This window comes from Micromys minutus, assembly GCF_963924665.1.
Source record: "Micromys minutus genome assembly, chromosome: 13".
Classification (NCBI taxonomy): Eukaryota; Metazoa; Chordata; class Mammalia; order Rodentia; family Muridae; genus Micromys; species Micromys minutus.
Window position 1 is genome coordinate 10,491,283 of NC_137982.1, and position 14,478 is coordinate 10,505,760.

A 14,478-nucleotide genomic window follows, 5' to 3' on the forward strand; every position below is an offset into this window, starting at 1 on the left:
CACCCCGTCAGAGAGCAGACACCTGGGCTGTTCCAGGGTGGGACACCTCAGCAGTACCCAGCCCTAAACAAGGCCTTCATTGTATCAGGCTTGGTGCTGAGTCTGAGAACCAGGGAGACAGACCCTGGCCTTCTACCTACATGAGGGCCATTCCGGTAAACGGCCAGAGGATGCCAAAGATGTCACCACACAGCAAACGGAACGGGCACGGGTTAGACCTCCTCCCCTCCAGCCTCCCCTGATGTCACCAGGCTGAGACACAGAAAAAAGATGAAAAGGGCCTGTTTGATGCCAGACACAAACCCTAAAAAAGGGTCACCTGATCCTGAGAAAAGGCGGGAACAGAGCAGACAGGCTGTGCCTTGCAGCTGTGTTCTGTTTAATCACAGACTGCAAATTGAATGAAGAGAAGACAAAGCTGCCTCTTTGAATTTCCCCCAGGCCCTGTTTAATGAATAAATAGGCATGATTTGCAATTAGCTCCTCCATTGTGCGAAGCTTCTAGCGCACCTGAAGCGAGTTAAGCATGCCCCCTGCAATCTCGCAGACAGCATTAACTAGTATGGCCAGCAGACCTTCCTTTCCTGTTTCTCAGTGATGTGACCAAAATGATCAGCTCACGCTCACTCCTTCCTCCTCTCTCTCTCTCTCTCTCTCTCTCTCTCTGTCTCCCTCTGCTATGGACATATTGAGAGAAAGTGGGATGGGGGCTAGAAAGATGAAGACACAGTGTCCCCAGTGTTGGATCCGGACTCTGTGAGTCCCGTCTATTTTCTCTCTCTCTCTCTCTCTCTCTCTCTCTCTCTCTCTCTCTCTCTCTCTCTCTCTCTCCCTCTACTATGGACATATTGAGAGAAAGTGGGATGGGGGCTAGAAAGATGAAGACACAGCGTCCTCATCAACTGTGTCCCCAGTGTTGGATCTGGACTCTATGAGTCCCGTCTATTTTCCTCGACCGACATACAAAGCAATACCCCCCCCCATCCAGCCATTAGGCTCCCACTACCACTACTGAGGGAAGGGTTCTGGTCATCCAGGTCACCTCACTGAGGGGTCCAGGCTGGGCCAGAGGGTCTTCACTCCCTGTGAGCAAGCTGTCATCTGTTGGCTCATTCTTGCCAAGCTTGCTGGCCTCCTGTATCATTTATCCTGTTATCAAGGCTGCTGGTCTGTTGTTGCCTAGTTTCTGTGCTAACCATGTGGTAGGGCTGCAATTTCAAATCCTAATGTTTCCCTGCTCCGGGCTGGTGGGAGGGACCCTGGGCACAGGTAGCTGGCTTGATTGCTGCCACATTTTCTAACCAAAAGGATTCCATTCATCTTCATCACAGACTCAGTCTGTGCAGCGAGAGAAAGCCGCCATGGGGGCTCCACCCAGCCACCTGGAGGCTTCCTTCATCCGTCCCTCCCCTCCGCAGACACGTTTGTACCCACCACCCTGCTGTTTTCCTGAGACTTGCAAGGAGCCCTCCACCCCATCCCCTTCGCCTCTACCCATAGTCCCTTTCCCCCAAGACCTGTCGGGAATTCTAGTGCCAGCCAGCTGCAGCAAAGGGGAGGCGAAGGTCACCTGCTTGCTCCCTTTTGTCACTGACACCGATGATGTACCTGGCCCATGAGCAGGAACATGGCTCTTCCCTTCCACAGAGACTAAAATCCAGGCTGACTTGCAGCCTCCTGCTGGATGCCAAACCATAGCACTGGGATGCTGAGTGTCCATCCCTGTGCCAGGGACCTCATCAGACAGGAGGTGACATCTCCAGAGGTCATGAGACACTGCCATGGGAACGCCCCTCTACAGCTTCCATTGCCACCTCTGCAGCCTGGCTCCCATATCCTCCACAGTCCTGTGAGGCTGACTTTGCAGAAGGCAGACAGGGTCAGATCTCTTGGAAGCTAAAAATACTTTGCCTCTGCCTCCTGAGTGCTGGGATCAAAAGCGACTGCCACCACACCACGGCCCTGCTTTTGTTTTGTTAAGACAGGGTCTTACTCTGTAGCCCTGGTCTGGGACTCACCATGGAGAGCAAGCCGGCCTCAAACTCACAGATCCACCTGCCTCTTCCACCAGGGTACCAGGACTAAACATCATCTTTCCCTACGCTCAGGATCTTGGGTAGCCCAGGCTAGCCAGGAACTCACTGGGTAGTTAAGAATGGCCTTTAACTTCCTGTTTCCACTTCCCAAATGCTGGGATTATAGATATGTGCCACCATACTTGGCCTCTTGGCCTCTCTCTCTCAAAACTAGTCATCAGGGGGCTGGAGAGATGGCTCAGCGGTTAAGAGCACTGACTGCTCTTCCAGAGGTCCTGAGTTCAGTTCCCAGCAACCACATGGTGGCTCACAACCATCTGTAACTCCAGATCCAAGCCCCTGTCCTTGCCTCTGCGAGCACTTCACACACATGATGCACAGACATGCAGTCAGGCACACATATACATGTAAAATTTAAAGAACACGAGTGTTTTCGAATAGTCATCAGTAAGGAAATAAATTATACCCATAATATTAGGCCTTGTGCAAACCATTTAAAACTGAGGATAGAGCTATAGTAGAATTATTTCGTGGTGAAGTATTCACTCGAGGACACCTCTCAGTGTTCTGGTGAGCTACAGAGTATGCCCTCCATTTTCTGTACAGCTTTGATAAAGTCCCCTCTCATTTCTAGCCTCCTCGGGTGTGATGGTTTTAATTGTGAACAGGACACAATGTACAGTCACCTGGGAAGATCTAAGTGAGGGGTTGTCTAAATCAGGTTAGCCTGTGGACTTGGCAGTGTGTGTGTGTGTGTGTGTGTGTGTGTGTAGGCAGCAGGGTCTTCCTAATCGGATTATTTGCTGCTGTCAATAACCTAATTGTTTGGAAACTTTGGTGGAAACACCCTCCTCCAATGTGTGTGGCATTATTTCAAGGGCTGGACCCTGGACTAGAACCAAGAAAAGGAGCATTAAGGGGTGTGGCTCGCATTCATTTTCTCTGCTGTTTCAAGTTTCTTCCTTGAGTTCCCCCTACCCACCCACCCACCCACCCACCAGCCCACAAAAAGCCCTTCTTTAAGTTTACTTTTGTCTGGGTTTTTTTTTTTTTTTTATCACAGGGAAACCCACGCTGTGAGAGGGACCGGTAGACACCACTCCTGATATGAAAAGTGTTTCCGAGTGCGCAGTACCACTGTGACTAAAGACGCAGCACTCTCCAGTAGCACCCGGTGCAGAATGGGGTGTAAAGGCCCCCGGAGTCGGAACTGTGCTGCTGGGTCTTTCGTGATCGGAGGAGCCTTTGAGCGATGGACTCAATGGTATAACAGTAGCTTTGATAAGGAGTTGTCATAGAGAAGCTTCGTACACTGGGAATGATGACTATCTCACACGACGCGCGGGTGGACTAGGGGGCGCCGGCTGTATTTGCCTATATAACGTGGTGAGCTGCACATAATTTTGGGGCCCTGTCTAGTGCTGTCCTGGTACAGGTCTCCTTCAATGCTCTGGAAGCAGTGAACGACTGTTCAGCCAAAACCTACAGGGCCACCTCACAGCAGTGCTTTGTACCTGTCGTTGGCCACAAGATGTCACCCAAGGAACGGCAAAGCGGGGGACCTGGGAGAAAGCTGCCAGACTGGAATCAAGCAGGAGACAAGGGCAGATCTAAGCAGAGCCGTTAGCAGATGCTACCTAACCTGACCAAGTGGCTTACAACTGTATTCTTCATGGGCACAAGCTGCGAACACGTGCGAGGGTGACACGGGGCCCCATGGGCGCTCGGGAGGTCTCGAGTGGACTGCACATGACACAAAGAGCGCTGGGGTCCCATGGCTTTCCACCCGACCATTTCCAGCAGGTCCAATTTATGTAGTCGTCACTGGACCCAGCTCGGGAGCAGAGTTAGGGCCAGCCAGCGCATGCGCAGCCCGCAACCCGACCCTGGAGAGTGTATGTTCAAATCTCGGCTGTCACAGACCCGCCTCCTGGGCTCCAAGGGATGTAGTGTGTCGGTGCAGGCCCTCTGGGTTTCACCGCGTGAATAAAGTGCTGAAAGACAAACATACTCACAGCTCACCTGCAGCCCGACTACAGCCCACCTGCAGCCTGACTACAGCCCACCTGCAGCCTGACTACAGCCCACCTGCAGCCTGACTACAGCCCACCTGTACACACCTGCAGCCCACTAGAGCCAGGAAAGGCTATGGGCATAATCTTCCCCAAAGGTGAGAACTGTGGAGCCATAGACCACCAAGTGACAGGTCTTGCCTGAATTTGGAAAGAAAGGGTAGCTTCTACTATGTACTCCCAGCAGCAGACATCTGGGGACATTTGCTTGCAGGTGAGGAGGAGGAGCACTAGGTGGGCAAGGCCTTACTGGAGAGGGAAGGAGTCACTGGCCCTCCAAAAATATTTACAGGAGACAAAAGTAACAACTGAGAGACTGGAGGAGCTTATAGGGAAGATAGGCCTCATTCCCAAAGGTAAACACAACTGAGGAGAAAAAGTTTCCCGGCAGCCGCAGACTTGGCTGGCTTACTTTTGTTACTTTTGTGTGTCTTTGTGCCCTTGAGGTGGGTGCTTGGGGAGGCCAACAAAGGGCATGAGGCATCCTCCACCACTTTTAACTACTCTTAGAAGTGGGGTCCCTGTTTTCTCACAATTCTGGAAGCCGGCAGGCCCCAGGAATCCTCCCTCAGACTTGGATTCCTCTGCCCTTCATCCCGGAGCTGGGATTACAGAGCTTCGAGGACACCACAACTGTTAATTTAATGCTGGGACCTGAACCAATGGATTCCACTCAGACCTTTCCCAACAGAGCACATTCCAGTCTAGGCCTTGAATCCCAGCACTCTGGAGACAGGCAGGAGTATCACTGTGAGTTTGAGGCCAGCCTGGTCTACAGAGTTCCAAGCCAGTCAGGGATACATAGAAAAAAAAACCCCATCTTTTAAAAAAAATTAAATTTCTGAAGTCCACCCCCAAAAATGACAACTAATTTGACCGTGGTAGGTTACCCTTGAATGTGTCACTCAGGAACCAATTGAGAAACACCGTCTGTCACAGAAATCTTGTCACTACTATGAATTACAGGAGAGCTAAGGAAAGTCAAGTGAAAATTAATTTTGGACATTCTTGTGAGTGGCATAAAATTCCATATGTTAGCAGCATGGGGATCCCAGACAACAAAAGAAGATCTCTGCATTTGAAGTTTGTCGTCTACAGAACAAAAAACTTACACCCACATTTTTAGGAATTTTTAATTTTATTTGTTGGACCTCCTAAGCCAGAGACTGCCCAGCATGAACACATGAAACATTTATTTTCGTCACTACCTCCTCAATACTTCCATCTCTGGGTACGGCTGAAATTGGCTCCAATCAGACTCCACTCCAGGACCTCAGCAGTGCAGGCAGACCCCAGCTTCAGAGGGCGGAGTGCCATGAACAGGATTTGCACACACCTCCACCTTAGCAACAGGTGGTGGAGTCTCTCAATTCTAGGCAAGTCAGAGTCACGTTTTTAACTTAGACCATTGTGAAGAAAAAATGAGATTTCTGCTGCTTCCTTCCAAATCAGAAGCATGTCTTTCTGGGAAAGCAAGAAAAGCCTCCAGAGGACATCTTCCTTGTAGATAGGGCTGGTCTCTCAACAAATTGCCTACACCAAAGCTAATAGACTTGTTCTTCAACAGCTTTGTTGCTGGAGCCGATGGCAACCTACTCTGGGTCAGGCAGGAAGTGTGCTAAGACAGAAGCTGTTCAGCTCAGGGACTGGCTGGGTCTCTCTAGTTCCTTCTAGCACCATACAAACAAACAAATAGCCCAGGCTGGCCTCAAATTTGTAATCTTCCATAAGGACAAGTATCTATAGCTATTTCCTAAGTATAAACCCATGGAGAACATTGGTCAAGATCTGACGCATATTTTTATCAATGCTTCTGAATACAGCCTATAGAAACACACAGCATGAAGGACACTGTCCCTGTGAACTGGGTTCACAGACTGACAGCATACAGAGCGATGGGACTGGGGGCAGGCTCACCATCCAGGCTTACATAAGGCAAGGCTCCATGTGGAAAGCCAGCACAAAGCAGACAACAGGTGTGGCAGGTGTCATCTCACCTGCCACCTGGCCTAGAGCTCATATGGGAACCTTCCTCACCTGGGCCTGCCTCTGCTGAGCTCTGCCCCCGCCACAGCAGCCTGTACCTTCACCTGTCCAAGATGTCTCCCCAGCATAAAGTACTCCTGGCCACCTGCTCCTGGAAGCCACCAACACCCAGTGAGCAGAGCTCTCCAGCACTTTTATTTGTACTGACCTGAGATAGGCTCTTACTCCAGTCCCCGCTCCCCAGGCTCATGGGCTCGGCTCACAGGCAAGACGCACAGCTCTTGAGCACTTGGCAGAGTTTCAACAGTCTACACTGTGAAAATGTGCTAGCTTCAAGGAAATGGTTCCTCATACACACATATAGACACACAGACACACAGAGTCAACTTGCTACACCCCAAAGAACTGAGAAGGGTGCAGACTTTTCTGAAGGAAACAGACGGAGCAGCAGAGGGAAGAGGCTATCCACAACCCCGCTGTCAGCAGCGTGGGATGGTGCCGGGCTCAGCTTGCAGGTGAGTGTAGGATCTCAGGCAGGGCCACAGCCCCACTGTTGCCTGGGCTTGGGTCTTTGCCCATATACTTCTGGAACTTGTAAATTTGCTAAATTTGGTTCCAATAAATATGTTCAAGACACAACAGGAAGATAATAACCATGTATCTTACTTGTTCTCAATGATCTGAAAGCCCAGGACCCCTTCAACAGCAACCCTTCTGTTCCAAAAAGCTCTGGGAAGCATGTTTTTACAAATGAGCAACCAAAACTAAAGAGGGGATTAATTATGGTGGCCAAGGTTTTACCTAAGGTGAAGAGGAAAAACAAACAAACAAAAATGTTTCCTAGTTAGAAAAAAGGTTAAGGGCCGTACTGACGGTTCAGCAGTTAAGAGCGCCTGCTGTCCTTCCAAAGGACCCATTGTCAGCTCACAATCTGTAACTCCAGTTCCAGGATCTGACACCTTTGCACAGACACAGACAGGCAAAACACCAATGCACTGAGAAATAAAATACATTTTTAAAGAGTATATATGAAAAGATGGTCTGCAATCTATTACATTCAGAAACAGGATATTAACTGAAAATATAAATGGATTTTTCTTTACTTCTATAGAATTTTCATGAGCTGAGCCATTGCCTCCCTATTTAATATTCATTAATTTTGTAAATTCTATAAAATTTTTGGTGTCTGAACGCTTCCCCAGGTGACTTCACATAACACAGCGGGAAATAAACAAGTCTAGTCCCTTCCAGTGCCACTGCCAGGAAGTAGACACTCACTCGACCGAGACATCGACCTGCTGAAGTGCGGGCAGGACAGCTCAACTCTGGGGCTGCCCCAGGGGCCCAGGCTGGAGTTCCGGCAAGGCAACCACATGGCAGTTTGCAGCCATCTGTTTTCCAGTTCCAGGGACTCTAATGCCCTCTTCTGGATTCCACGGTCACTGCACACACAGCTGCACAGACAGGCACATAGGCCAAACACACCTATACACATAAAATAAAATAAATATGGGGGAAAGGAACACTGGCACAAACCAAAGCAATGGTGGATGCTGGAGTCTGCTCCCGGAACAGCACTGGCTTCTAGCCCATGTCCAGAGGTGTCCCCAGTGCCAGGCTAGACCTCACCACTCACTTGGGCACTGTATCCCTGCACCTCATATTCATGACCTTCATCCCACAGAAAAGAGCCCTGCCGTAATGTCCACATCTTCATTTTTATTTCCACAGTGATAACATGGAATATATTTAGCTACCATTACAGAGAGAGAGAGAGAGAGAGAGAGAGAGAGAGAGAGAGCGAGAAATCTCTCATTGATTTACAAGTCCCATAACAATGAATTCCAACTATTCAAAAATCTTCTGTTGACTTAACATTTATTGAATCAGTGCTGAAGTAGATGTTAGACTCCCTTCTAGCTGCAGAACCGAGTCACAGTTTGGCTTGCAAAAACTTGTACTTAGGAAGGGATATGACTTCTAACCCCAAGGCAAGATGGGCAACAACAGCCCATGAAGTACACAGATTTCCTGGCCCAACATCTGAATGGATATTTGTGATACTAGGTTAGTTTTGATCTCTCCCTAAAAGGCAGAAAGCACATCTCACACTCCTATGTAAATTCCTATTTGGAGGTTAAAACGGAAGGGAGAGGAGGAAGCACGAAGAAAACCCGGCTTCTTTTGGCACGGTGTGGCCGAGTTCTCAGACAGGGAGCAGACGGCCTCTACCCATCTACTCATGGCTGGTTGTCACGGGTCCCTTAGAAGATGCCTGTATTGCCCACAAGGGACTCAGAAGTATGGGATTGCAGCATTTGTCAACAAAGCTAAACAGGTTTAGGAAACATACAAGGTGAAACCAGTCAGTGATGGCCGACGTACAAGCCTTGTGCTTGAAGCTCTGCTGTGCCTCCTTGGCCAGCTTCTCAGGCACCAAAGCCCAGTCCGGATTAATTACTGATGTATAACACAAACCAAACTACAGAGACACTTTTTTTTTTTTTCCAGAAGAGGGCAATAAAGGCACAGAAACCTGCCAAAATAGATTTTTTTCCCATAAGAATAGTGTGACTGATCAAAATAGTTTAACACTAGTGAACCTGGATCAGTAGAGGAGACGATACAAATTAGTTTTAAAAAATGACATTCACTGAATTCCTGGTCTGTGCATTCGATGTGAACCACCAGAGACAGAGCAGCCGAGGCTCCGAAAGCAGCCTCCGTGGCCTCCACTCAGTGCGCAGGTGCGAAGGAAGGCGCTCGTGAGTACTGCTCGTCCTGTGCTGGAGTCTGCCCCAACCTGCAGGCTCAAGCACCTGTCCACAGTGGCCCACGCCTACATGACCTTCCCATCCAACTCCACACATGGAGAGTGATAAACTGTGTCCACACTAATAAATATTTCTGCTTTTGCTTTTAAGCTCAGCTTAAATTTTGTCAAGGAAACCATGTCACAAGAGGGAACGTCACAGCCTACTCTCAGCAACTGTCTTTGTTTATTAGAGTCTGAAGATGCCCATATTACATCAAATATAAATATATATTAGATTTACATTTCCTTCTTAGCTCTTCCTTAGGAGAGTGTATCTAGGGAGGACGTATCGCATCTCCTGAGACCCTCAGTGCAGGTGGCCTCACGACCGCACGCTCACACAGCAACGTGGAAGAGGCACACTGTTCTAAAAATGAAAAGGAGGAACAGAGAATTCATGAACCAAGATCTAGACATTTCCTAAAAGATCCTGTTCTGGTTTTTAAAAATTTAAAACACCTGAAAAATATGGTCCCTGTTGCAGTGCAGTGCTGCTCTACTTGGGACAGGAAATAAAATATGCAACTCAGAAAGGCCGAAAAGAACAAGAACCTGCGTGTTAGCTTGTTAATCTGCTTAGGAAGAGCCATGTGGAAACGTCTGGAATCTGTACAGCATTAGACAAAAACAATGTTCAGCTTTCAAGGAAGCTGCTACATGTTCATAGAGATGTTTCCTGGCTACAGTCTGCTGCCTTGGTGGGCTTGGTCTTGGTCACTTTCTGTCATCGATGGTCTTAATAAACTCCACGGCTGCTGTGAACTGCATCCACCAGTAGGACTCCTCTCCAGACAGACAGTTGGCGTAGAAGCTGCTGATGTACTGCACAGTGGACAGCAGGCAGGGTGGGTTTGCCTAGACAGATGGGAAATAAGAAAGAGCCCATTACTAGGTGCTGTGCTTTGCCAGGGCCATTTTAGCATCTGTTCTTCCGATGATCTGCCGGAGCCTCCATGCCAGGCCTCTGGACAACGATCCCTAGACTGTTTTGGAATGACACACCTTCAATACTTAGAAAGGAGCCCAGGATTCAAATGTATTACCTGGTGAAGCTCTGTGCCATACCTGCTCTGGAGGCCACATGAGCTATTAGACGATACTAAGAGACTCACCTTTATCAACACAAACACCAACACAGGAACAAAGTCATCTGCCCCGGGGACAGAGTCTTCATTGGCCAGGCTCAGGAGGTTCATGATAGTGGAGCACATTCTCAGGATGCACTGCACTTTGTCCCGGGGGGTTTTGTAAGCACTTATTGTCCTGATTTCTGACTGTGCGGATGGCCATGGTGCCTCACGAAGATAAACCTAATAAGCAAGATGGCAGACAACATACAGATGGATTCAACAGCAAACTGCACAGCAACCACAGTACCTGCCCCAGCAAGCTGATTTCCTTTTCAGCCACCAAAGATAAACCCTATTTCAAATCACAACAGCCCAGCTATCAGGCAGAGGTAGAATACCACAGAGCCTGGAGCTCACAACCTCCCTGTGAGTTTCTTACAAAGCTGGGATGAGACGTTCCATTTAGCTGATTTCAAAAGCACAGACAAGCAACAGCAAGAAGGCAACGCAGGCATCACTACGGATCCTTGCTGCAGGGCTTCTTCAAAAACAAAATCAAAGCCAAGGATAGTAGCAAAAGCTTGGGATCCCAGCACTTGAGGGATCAAGGCAGGGGGTTGGGGGTTATGCCAGCTTCAGCAACATAGCAAGCTTGAGGTCAGTGAAGACTAGGAAAGAATCTGTCTCTACTCTTGAGGTAGAGGCAAGAGGATCTCTGTGAATCCAAGGCCTACTTGGTCTACATAGGAAGTTTTAGGACAGTGAGAGCTACAGAGTGAAAGAGACTGTGGGGGGGGAGGGCTGTCATAAACAAATAAACAAAAACCAAGCAACAAACAAACAAAAATCCCCCCAAAAATTTAAAACTCTGCAGTATACAACGTTTCCTCATAAGAAATTTTTAACAAACAGAAACCCCAAAGAGTTGGCACTGTGCCAAGAAAGCACTTGTCCTGAGGTCATGCAGACTGAACATTTCTTCTCAAACAGTTTTGTCTGCATCAGAACAGGACACCTTTGCAAAGCCCAGCTTAGAGGTGTGCAGGGGCAGCACACTGCCCAGGAGGGCAGAGCTGGGCAGAAGCTGTGCTCAGGAGCAGAGCTGCTTTAAGGGGCCTACTACTGGCTCTCCCCACCCCTCCACATAGAGGACATTCCATCCCAGATGTTCCCGGGGACAGTGACAATGACAGGGAACACCTGGGGAAACAGCGCTTCCATCTTGGGCACCTGGGGTCCTTGCTGAAGTGGCAACTCTCCAAGTATACACCACCCATGCTACACACAAGCCCATATTACCTCCGGGATCTGCAGAGCTCTGTGGTTTGCAGTCACTACTTTAGATAATCTCTGGATATGTTCATGCAGAACCCTGAAAACCACCCAAAATTCATATGTAAATGCACATTTCTGAAAGTATACAAATAGTCACAACTGTATTTTATCAAAACAAAGCATTTTAGACTCAATTCTAGATATAGATTACATTAGTTATTACTACTACTACTAGTAGTAGTACATTATGACTCTTAGTCATAGATATAGTTCAATAAAAGGCTTATCTTAGCTCAGCATGGTAAACTAGAGGCTAGACTAAACTACATAAAAAACAAAGGAGGCATGCTCAAGTCCAAGCATGGCAGTGGAAGCCTGTAATTCCAGCAGAGGTTAAGGGAGGGGGGAGAGATGTCAGGGGCCAGCACCAGCGTGGACTATATAACAAGGCCTCTCTTATAGTTAGAATGCTGCAGGGCTGGAGAGGCGGCCAGCTGTGAGGTGTGCAGATTTCTGCTCTTAGCACTCAGGCTGGGCAGCTCACAAGGCCGCTAACTTGAGCTGCCTCCAAGGGCACTGCTCCTTACACACACATGCATACAATTATACAGAAATGTATGCATAAATAAAGAAATAAAAACCACTGAGTGAGCCAGGAGGCCCAGGCAGAGGAGAGGGCCCTGAGCTTGGACACACTGTGCAGTGAAAGAAAGGACAGTGAGGTGAGAGAAGTGACAAGCAGGCCGGTCACATACTAGAAAGCAAAGACCACAGTCTCAGATGGAGGCAAGATTTGACTACATGACCAGCCCTTCCTTTGATGACCGTAATTAGGATATTAAAAGTTAAAGATCTGCCTCAGTAGCATAGCTAAATCCAGCCTCCTGGCTCCTGATCCTTTCTAGAGACAAGCTTGCTCTCTATACTCTATAAAACCTGCAATCATGGATAAAACCATGGGAGGGATAAACTCTCTGTGGTACATATAGCATCAGCATCCCAACTGCACGCCCCATGCCTGATTTGTAAACAGGTGCTCTGGAGAGGAAATGGAGCAGAGTCAACAAGCAGCCTGAGACCAAGAACACTTAGAGGGGAGGCTGGAACAATCCTAATGCCCACCTCACATCACAGGAAGGTGTATTCTCTCAGACATGTGTGCAACTCCTCACAACCGGGTGTAGCTCAGTGATAGAGCACACATGAAACTCTGGGTCCTACCCACAGCATGTATACCCATGCACACATAAAACCTGAGAAAAGCAAAAACCACTAATGGCTTTCCCTGAGATCCTACCACACGAACTCCTGGGGATCCCTGGGCACCAAAGTCATTGTCATTTGCTAGAAAACATGGTGACAACATCAGTATGTTTGGGGGTAGAATCAAGATCATGGAGTAGCATTCAAGAAAACATAGAAGAAAAACTCAAAAGCCAAATTCTCTACATTCCACTTTCCTACCCCACTTCTAGCCTCCAACAGGATCGCTTTGTGTGTGTGTGTGTGTGTGTGTGTGTGTGTGTGTAGGGGTATTGGGGGGAAGGTTTCACTATGGACTTGGACCTGTGTCTGCCTCAGTCTTCCCAAAAGGCTGTGTGCCACCTTACCTGGATTCTTTTTTTACTTATTATAGTACTGGGATAAAACTCAGGGACTTTTATAGACTACCACAGAGCTATATCTCTAGCTTGCAAGATAACTTTAAAAACAGCTTGCTTTATTTATTTATTAAAGATTTGTTTATTATCTATATTAAGTACACTGTCTTCAGACACACCAGAAGAAGGCATCAGATCACATTATAAATGGTTGTGAGCCACCACGTGCTTCTGGGAATTAAACTCAGAATCTCTAGAAGAGCAGTCAGTACTCTTAACCACTGAGTCATCTCTCCAGTCTCTAAAAACAGCTTTATTAATGTATAAGTCATGTACCATATGATTGTGGATGCTTGCTGATATCCAAATACATAGCTATTAATTCTCAATAAATATACAGTGAGCACTTTTCAGAAGCCAAGCTTGGTTCTTGATGCTGTGTCACAGTGGTAAGTGGTTTGTTTTCACAGGGAAAACAGTCTCACGTTATAGCCTGTGCAGACCTTAATTTGAGGTAAGCCTCTTGCTTAAGCTGCCCAAGTGCTGGACTTAATGGCATAAGACACAACACCTGGTTTAAAAGCATAATTTCCTGCTCTCATGATGGGCACAGGCCTAGGAAAGAAAGCATGTGACCTTGAGACACAGTGGTCAAGAACAAGGAGGCTTAGAGACACAGCCTAAGTGGGAAGTACTTGCAAAGTGAGAATGAGGCTTCCATGCACATCTATCAGCCCAGTGCTGCAATGGTAGAGACAGTGGGCTCCCTGAAGCTTGTAGATAGCCATGTTAGCTGGATTACAGAGCCCTGGGTTCAGCAGACACCTTGTTTTAAAAACAGCTGAAGAGAGGCGTAAGAAGAGGCATGTTGTTGACCATATCCACATCCCCATCCTTCAGAGAAGAATGCTTGCTTAACATGCACAAGACCCTAAGTTCAAGCCCTAGTAGTAAGGAGAGGTGGAAATGAGGGACTGTCTAGAGTCAGTTGCCATAACTGGTTGGGCCATGAGTGCTGCTAAACACCTACCACACCCAGAACAGGCTCTTAGATCAAGTAACTCCCAGGCTTCAAATTTCAGGGTTAACAGACTATGATTCAGGGTCTGGAAGTGTCTACAGGCTACTCTTGAAGGGAACTTCGTTTGGTTTCCACCACCTACACGGCAGCTCATAGCCATCTGAAACTCCAGTCTCAGAGGATAGGATGCCCTCTCTGACCTCTGATGGCAGCAAACATGCACATGGTGCACATGCAGGCCAAACACTATGTAAGAGATCAATAAACCTTTAAAGAAGAGAAGAAATCATGACTCAAACAAACTGGCAAATGGCAACCATGAAACAGATGTGTAAACCTGAGCAATTTAGGCAAAAAAGGAATGGGTTCCTAAGAAAATGATACCTGGGTCAAGATCAAACAATTGGCAAGAAGTCATCCCACAGAGAAGATACAGAAGAACGTGTGAGGCAGGTAGACAGCAGAGCCTCTCAGAAAGGCTGACCAAATTCCTACTGGTCTCTTCCTACTGTGCTTATCCCCTCAAGCTGTGTATCGGCATCCATTCTGATTGTATAACTCTGATGAGTGTAAATGGGAACAGATACATTTTCTTTACTACT

General features: G+C 47.7%; 1 protein-coding gene across 7 annotated transcripts in view; it reads right to left on the bottom strand.

Moving 5' to 3' along the window:
• Nucleotides 1-9,074: 9,074 nt before the first annotated feature.
• The window catches only part of GAPVD1 (GTPase activating protein and VPS9 domains 1), a 69,800-nt gene continuing 64,396 nt past the window's right edge, over nt 9,075-14,478 (bottom strand). For all 7 annotated transcript variants that reach the window (XM_080927320.1, XM_080927318.1, XM_080927319.1 and 4 more), the window contains 3 exons: nt 11,279-11,351; nt 10,022-10,219; nt 9,075-9,764 (listed from right to left, as the gene is read on the bottom strand). In XM_080927320.1, coding sequence (XP_080783446.1) covers nt 9,624-9,764; nt 10,022-10,219; nt 11,279-11,351 — 412 coding nt within the window. In that variant the 3' untranslated portion in view covers nt 9,075-9,623. The remainder of the gene's footprint in view (nt 9,765-10,021; nt 10,220-11,278; nt 11,352-14,478) is intronic.